Genomic DNA, 8,299 nt, shown 5'->3' with positions numbered 1-8,299 from the left:
AAACACTTTTTCTCTAGTTATTCCAATCATGGCCAAATTGTCAAAATTAGTATACTAAGCTGAGTGTTAGTGAGCTTTAGTTTGAATCTCTTGGGCCTATTATACATTTATACTTAAAAATGAAAGATACAACATCATTTAAAAAAGGATAAAAACTACACAAGGGATAAAAAAAATTGTAGCAAATACAAAAATTAAAGTGAATAATAACTTATGTTGCTGCAAACAAAAAATACAAAAAGTATACAAATTAGTGAAAAAAATACACAACTTATATATTTTAAATGTAGTATATTAGTTGACTGATATACCAAAAATCGTGGGTTTGTTAAAAGGGTAAAATTGGAATACGAAGCAAACAAAAATTTAAATTTGAGAATTTTGTCATATCTATAATTTTCTCTATGTTGAAGGCACACCCCTAGTTATATATTTTGGATTTGTCATTCATTGCAAATTTCCTATATAATTTTAGAGGAACATAATCAAAGCTATCAACGTGAGCCTAATTCAATTGACTTAAAAATTTATATTCTTTACCAAAAGATTAGAAGTTTCAATCATTCAGACCGCATATCGTTAACTAAAAAAACACAATAAAAAGTATACACCCATAGTAAGATTTGAATTGGAAATCTAAACCATCTATCATCCTTAGTCGTGGCAGATATTGGAAATCTAAACTATCTATCATCCTTAGTCGTGGCAGATTTAAAGTTGATTTGGTACGTGTGAGATTTTTTTTAGATAATACATAGCGTGGGAAAATCGAATCTCATACTTTGAAATTGATAAAATAAGTAATATGCTAGTTGAGTTATGCTCATTTTGGCAATACTCTTGAGTTTGACTTTTTTTTTTTCTTTTAAAAAAAATAATATGCAGGGTCAAAAATCGAACCTCTAACTTCGAAATTGATAATACAAGTATTATGTCAATTGAGTTATGTTCAATTTAGCTATGAGTTAAGATTTGAGATTTTCCATTATGCTTGTAATTTTATTTAAATTGTTGGAAATTACATTTAATTAATTATATCAACATTTTTTCAGTCTTTACATTTAATTCTTTTTAAGAAATTGAATTTATGACAAAAAAAAAAATTAATAATAATAAATCAATGTGTTTATGAAAAATTTAACATTTATATATATCTCGTCCATTCATACCCTTTTACATTCTCCAAGTTTTAAAAACTATATTCTATAAATTATAATGCAAACTTCATTATTAATTTTTATTAGTACAATGGCGGGAATAGGAGATCAAACTCTATTATTAATTATTAAATTAGATATCAAATAATATTATTGAAATAATACCGCCAATCATTGTTGAAATAATTTAAAATATCTTTGCACTTTGCCTGAGTCAAAATTGATGGTTGTTTTGCATCAACTATATTAATAATTAAATTTAGGATATGTTTGGAGTGAATTTGGTATGATTAAGATTACTTTTGCCATTTTAAAACTTACTTTCATTTTAAAGATTGATCTTCGACAAATGCTGAAATTGACTTTACAAAAATCTAAAATCATCTCAAATTAATTTTTCAATAATTAGTTGAGAGGTGATTCTTGATGGAGTGATTGATCAGGAATCACTCAAGAGAGTTGTCATCATTTTATTCACTTATCGCTCGTTTGGATCGCACATATTGTTTGGTTATAGATATTAAATATTAGAGGATTTGAATGTCCGAACTTTAAATATATGGGATAAGTAATATCTGAAAACGAGATATATGTATTCAATTTATTGATTTTGTATATAAAAACTAAAATCAAATCATTACTTAATGAATTAACATAAAAATAAATAAATATTTTGATATTAAACATTTAATTAAAGGTAATTATTTTAAATGATAAAAATGCTGAAAATATTTTTAAATATAACACAAAATGTCACTGCCTATAAGTGATAGACACTAAAAAACATCTATTAGTGTAGACATTAATAGATAATGATATTTTGCGATATTTGTAAAGAAGTTGGTTAAATTTTTAATTAAATAAAATTAAATTATTTAAATTAATTAGTAAAAGTAATTAAATTAATATAAATTAAGTAGAATGAAAAGCCTTAGCTCATCTCTTCTTTAAGCATCGCAATTCATGACCTCTCCCTCACCTCCCTCGACCCTCTTTAAGCATCTCAATTCACGGACTAAAGTATATTTTTATTGTTTTGGGTTGTTTTTATGAGCTTTTTACAGTGGAATTTAACTGTTTGGTAGAGTTCGACTTCAATGTGCCCGCATTGTCTAGGTGATGCGCCTGCATCAAAATCCTAAATTTTTACATTCTTATCCAGTTATTCGTGGTTACTATTTTCTCGGTTCACAACCGTTATTCAATGCTAAAAATACCTGGTAAACCCTTAGAACATCATTTTTGGCCATATAAAAAGGAGTGGACGCCTCCTTCGAGCATCAATAAAATCCTTTGGCTCTTGGACGAATATACTCACCAAATTCATTCATCAACCCTTCAAGAACGAAAGTTCATCCGAAGAACCCTAGTTTTAGGTCATTCCCTATCCCGTGAGAAAGAGTAGAGAGAGAATTCACCCTTGAGAAAGGATGAATTCTACCTAGTGAACATTAGAGAGTGAGATTTCTCCCAAGGAGTCTACTATATTTTTCCGACAATCGTTTAGTTTTTCTTTGCACTTTTTTATATCTCTTTATTTTCTATTTTTTATTCAACATTGTACTCATGGCTTTGGAATTAATAAAACTCATTCATTTGTTTCTAGTCATGGACTAAATCTCTAGGGGATTCAATCATGTGAATATCCCAAGACCTTATAGTTTGAGTTAATGCTAATTAATTCATTACGTTGTTGAGGTCTTTACATTTCCTTTGTTGAATTTATTGCAATCTTGTTATGTTGAATTGACCACCTAATTTAACGTGTTAGTAAAGTCTTAGTACTGAGAAGATTAAGATATAAGCCGATTTCACAAAGGAATGTGAGGCTAAAAGTTTAGAGATAGGAGTGTCATGTAGCCTTAGAGATAAGTTATACCATAGGATATAGAAATTGCATGAAAATGGTCTAAGATTCAGCTAGCCATAGAGATACAGGTTTAGCTATTTAGGGTTCTAAAGGAACTTGAGAACAAGATCGAATAGGAGAAGTTTTCTGTCCATGATGGATCAATGTCGACGTGATGCGGCTGCATAGCTTAAGGCACAGGGCCTAATGATTGAAGTTTGAATGAAAACCCCTAATTCCATTTTCTATTTACTTTAATATTCTATTATTATCTCTTTTTACATTTGTTACCATCGGTCTTCATTGTTTGCATTGTTAAATGAGAGACTGAATTTTATCTAGTCTCATGGGATACGATACTTGGAATAATCATAAGTTTATTACTTATTGACAGTATACGCTTGCACTGGACCACCTTTATTTTATATTTTCACCATACATACGCAGTCGATCGATCAAGTTTTTGGCGTCGTTGCTAGGAATTAGCTGAAAAATTAATTTTGTCTTGATAATGCTACTCAATGCGACAACTTTGACTCTATCTCAAAGAAAAATCTAACTTTTGTTTACTGTCTTGCAAGGATAGTTAGTGCAAGAGAAGTAGATCTTGCTTCTTTGAGCCTAATCGTAAGATAGAAAAGACCTTTCGTCGTAAAGACTAGAACAAAGGCGAAAGCGTCGGGAATAAAAAGAATTGAGTGCACAAGTTAATCTAGAAGAAGTAGCTTTCATATAGCAGTTTTCCATGGATCCAGGAGACGATTCTCATATTCCTCCCAGGAATGAAGTGCAGCAGAATGGTGATCAACGTCGACCATCTATATCAGCTACACAATCACAACCACAAATTCTATCTTCATAGCAGAAGATGGAGATAAAACGATCAAAGATTATGTTCCAAATGTTGAATTCGTCTAGACAGTTTGTAGGATTGCCACATGAAGATCCCCATAAACATCTTAAGCAATTCATGAGAATTTATAGTTCATCCAAAGGTAAATGGAGTACCAGAAGATACTCTAAGACTAAACTTGTTTAACCATGGCTATTTTCTTATAAACTGCAGTTAAATTAATTGTTCATGGCCTGCTAAAACGATGAACAATCAAAATCTTACTAAATCTTTTTTTTTTTGGGGGGGAGAAGATCTCTTATTATATTGCTTGATTTCATATCATCTTTCCATTCATATTGCAATTAACTTTGAAGCCTTCAAATAAATATCATTTTCATCAACATTGTTCAATTCAAAGTCAGCTCAATCAAAGCTTCAACATTACACATCATTGCATCCATAATTTTTTCTTAAAATCTTTCAATATTTAAATAAATCACTTTAATCATCAAAGGTCAATATGGAAAATTAATTATATAAATCATGATTATTAAACAAAACGTCAAAAATATTCGCAAATCAATATCATTAATGCATAAAGACACCATAAATTAACAGAACATTATTGATGAGTCTAAACGTATTCGCATATGGAAATAAATCATTATATAATAACTAAAGTATAGTTCAACCAGTAAAAGTAAAATTACTATAAAACTCGGGCAATAGGTTGAAAGTTAAAATCTCCATCACATATTTGATTTTTTTTTTCAAAAAAAAAAAAAAAAAAACATTATGATGTTCCAAAGTTTAAATCTTATGATCATTCATAAATATTTTAGGCCCCGTTTGATAATCATTTCGTTTTTTTGTTTTTGATTTGAAAATTAAACCTATAAATACTTATTTCACCTCTAAATCTCTTGATTTAATATCTACTTTTTATCTATGTTTTCAAAAAACCAAGTCAAAATTTGAAACCTAAAAGAAATCGTTTTTTAAAATTATTTTTATATTTAGAATTGGGCTAAGAGTGCAACTCTTCTACTTAAAATTGATGATACAAATCGTGATAAGAAAATGAAAGGAAATAGATTTAATTTTCAAAAAACCAAAAATAAAAAACGAAATGGTTATTAAAGGACTCTTAAGAATATTCAATTTTAGTTCTTAAACTTTCAAGTTGTTCTATGTATTATTTTAGTTTATGATTTTTAAAATGTTAATTTTAGTTCATATATGTTCTCTCATGTTAACATAGACACAATAATCAAATTGCACGAGTTAAATCGAGTATTAGATAAGCAATTTTTTTTTAGTAAAATTATATAAGGACAAAATGATTCTTTATTCAAAGTTCAAGAAGTAATATATACATTATAAACATCGTGGGACCAAAATTTTTTTTTTTTTTTTTTTTTAATAAGTTTAGGGAATAAACTAAGACTAAGACTTTAAACCAACCTTATTAATGCAGTTTTCTAAGGTGTTAAATATAGGGTGGAGGACACTATCAGTTTGTTTTTGCATTAAAATGTTAATAAGTAAAAAAAAATATAATAATATAGGCTGATTTGATAACCTTTTAATTTTGAACTTTTTTAAAAGCATACAATAAGAAAGTAGGCTTGTTTTATCACGACTTCTTTACTATATTTTAAATCTTTCTTAGCTATACACTTGAACTTTTAGTCAAATTTTAAAAACAAAAACTACTAATTAATTTTTAAATTTTTAAAATTTAGTTTGGTTTTTTAAAACACTCTAAAAAATAGATAACAAAATAATAAAAAAAAAATCGGTGGAAATAATATTTTGGATGCAATGACAAATAACGCCCAGAAAGACTACAAATAAGTGGGAGTGGTTTATAAATCTAATTTTAATTTTAATTTTAATTTTTTTTTTAAAATCATAGTTCGTTGCAACTACAAACTAAACTGGTGGGCCAAAGTCCTTAAAAAGATTATGCCAAAAAGGAGGGAAAAAAAACCAGAGATAAATATTCAAAAGGTACACTGAATTGAGACGAAGTGAATAGGATAACATTAGCTTTCATTCTTTCTACTCTTTTTTGGATTTTGAGAGAGCTTTTGACCTCTGAACAAGCATGTATCTATACATATGAGGACTTCCTGCAGCACACAAATTTTTAATAGTTATCATAGGAAGTAAATAAAACAAACAGAAGCAAGAAAACAACAGCAAATCAAGAACTCGGAACCACTCGAACCTGGTGCATAGATTGCAAGGACAAGAATTGCTGCATAGAAGTAATCGAAAGAGAAGTTCCATTTGTTTGGCATCCTAAAAGAGTACTTCCCAGATTCCTGAAAGCAACTCAAAATAATCATTTTCTGCTATTGAGATGATGACAAACTTCTTGATGAAACTGTGCGTTATCGCTATACTTCAAGGCAGCATGCCCGTGGTGGGCTCAGTTGTTCGGGATTGAATTCATATTAGTGAATTATGTTGTCAACTTGTGTTGCATAACATAACATTGGATTTCTTACCTTCATGTAAGGAAGCGCCAGATAGATCAGACCAACTTCACTACTGATACCAGTTGCATACAACAATAGGAATGTGCTATACCTACATGATATGAATGAAAACATTTTTAATATCACAGATGCGGAGAACACGATGAATTGTACCTCTTGTGCTGCCTAATATGAGAGTCAGTACCTTAGCCATAGAAGCCATGAAGGTGCAAAACCAAACGCCTCCTTCATGCCGTAAAATGCATAGCGGATAATCTGCGAGCAGAGCATCTTCTCCTTTTAATTTTGGCATTCAACTTTTGGAGGAAAAGACAAACCAGAGATGGAAATTATCCAGAAAAGTTAAATTCCCTACTTTTTTTATTCTGCTCCATGGTACCTCTTGAAAACTATATGGCTCGATTGATTTCGAGATATATTCCGAGACTTGTATCCTTAGAGTTAGACTCTTTCTATAAATACTTTAAGAAAAGCAATTTTTACTATTCTACAAATCATGTCGGACTCACTCCAAATCTTCTAAGTTGAATAAATGACCATCTATCTAATAAAGCCTTATGACACGAAATACACAATGAATGGCACACTTAACAATAAAAAACAAGCTAACAATGAGCGAAATACCTAAAAATGGAAACACATCACAAATCATCCACCATTTGAATCGCATAAAGACGATATGCAAATATTTATTTGAAAAAATAGTGAACAGTATCTCAGATTAATGCTCAAAGTTGCAAGAACCCAATAAGTACTACAAGAAAAAGTGAATAGATAATGTTTGGAATCAAAGAAAGATGACAAGCTATGGGGTCTTAAGTACTTGCCTCTGTGATAGACCAGCTGATGACCAAGGAGGTAACAAGTATATGATTCCTCACCTACCATAACCAAGCACTAAACAGTTTATTATCAATTAAAATCACAATATAAACACTAATTTTATGGTTAATTGGAATTGGGGGGAGGGGAAGGGATGCAACCTCAGGGAAACTCCATAAGATGCCCCAAGTCACATACAATCTTGAACCTATTTGTGGTAATGTTGCTGTTACAGGGGATCTCACCAGACCTAATTAAACCAAAACCAAACCCCAATTCAACTTGGCTCTTAAAGGTAAAAATAGAGCAGAAAAACCTTCTTCACCAAAGGTCCAAAATTTTGTGAAAACGAATAAAAAATTGCTCACCAACGAGGCCATGGAGAATCTGCGAAGTAGAAATTGAGAGAAGTAATTAAAAGACTTCAAATTAAGGTGTTCCATGATAATCAACTCATAAACTAGTTGGAAAAACAATTCTGACATTCATATTTGGAAAACCCAGAAATGATGAGGGCATACCTCTAAAACAGCGGCAGTTTGGGCAAACTGAAGCGGGCGTTCGACGGCATTATAGACTTGTTGATGACCAGATTCCTTCAATTGCTTGATAGAGAAATAGAAGACCTGAACCCTGAAAAACCCAGTAAGAGTTGAGAGAAGTAGATGATAGATCGAAAGAGAATAGATTGAGAAGGAGGAAGAAGCTACCATCCGAAGAAGAGAGTCCAGTTGTAAATGGTGAGGTAGAGACGCCTAAGAGTTGACAAAAATCCTGCCATTGTTGGGGAGATGAGAGGAAGATTCAGGATCTGGCGAAGCTTAATATGAAGAAAAATGGGGAAGACGCAAACATGAGAGGCACTTCAACACTACCAAAAACAATTAGTTTATGTATTTTTCCTTTTAAGTAAATAATGTCAAACAATATCCATAAAATTTTGATGTTTATGATACTTATGTATAAATTATAAAAAATTATAAAAATTTAAAATAAATTTTAAAACAAGTTAAAATATTCACCATTTATATTATCTTTACATTACTTGAGTATTTAATGGATCTTTTATGATATAACCAAAATATTGATTTCTCCTTCATGCCAATGTCGAATTCTGAAAATGTAAAAA

At 30.2% G+C, this 8,299-nt stretch overlaps 1 protein-coding gene across 1 annotated transcript; it reads right to left on the bottom strand.

Annotated features, from left to right (window-relative positions):
* Positions 1–5,699: 5,699 nt before the first annotated feature.
* Positions 5,700–8,086, bottom strand: LOC120090036 (very-long-chain (3R)-3-hydroxyacyl-CoA dehydratase PASTICCINO 2A). The gene is made up of 9 exons (XM_039047522.1): positions 7,881–8,086; positions 7,692–7,803; positions 7,539–7,557; positions 7,332–7,420; positions 7,176–7,229; positions 6,533–6,603; positions 6,358–6,439; positions 6,075–6,171; positions 5,700–5,976 (listed from the first exon to the last, which is right to left on the bottom strand). Exons 1-9 carry the CDS (start codon positions 7,949–7,951, stop codon positions 5,906–5,908), a joined length of 666 nt encoding a protein of 221 aa, XP_038903450.1. The 5' UTR covers positions 7,952–8,086; the 3' UTR covers positions 5,700–5,905.
* Positions 8,087–8,299: the final 213 nt, after the last annotated feature.

Source organism: Benincasa hispida, chromosome 11, assembly GCF_009727055.1.
Source record: "Benincasa hispida cultivar B227 chromosome 11, ASM972705v1, whole genome shotgun sequence".
NCBI classification, from domain to species: Eukaryota; Viridiplantae; Streptophyta; class Magnoliopsida; order Cucurbitales; family Cucurbitaceae; genus Benincasa; species Benincasa hispida.
This window is presented reverse-complemented; position numbering and strand designations above follow the sequence as displayed.

What these genes read in the sequence shown, in the direction of transcription:
- LOC120090036 (XM_039047522.1), bottom strand. Translation starts at nt 7,951, where the DNA reads ATGGCAGGATTTTTGTCAACTCTTAGGCGTCTCTACCTCACCATTTAC. An exon ending in TCATGGCTTCTATGGCTAAG is followed by an intron (nt 6,440 to 6,532) that starts GTACTGACTCTC and finishes CATATCATGTAG; the next exon opens with GTATAGCACATTCCTATTGT. An exon ending in TGGCGCTTCCTTACATGAAG is followed by an intron (nt 6,172 to 6,357) that starts GTAAGAAATCCA and finishes AGTTGCTTTCAG; the next exon opens with GAATCTGGGAAGTACTCTTT.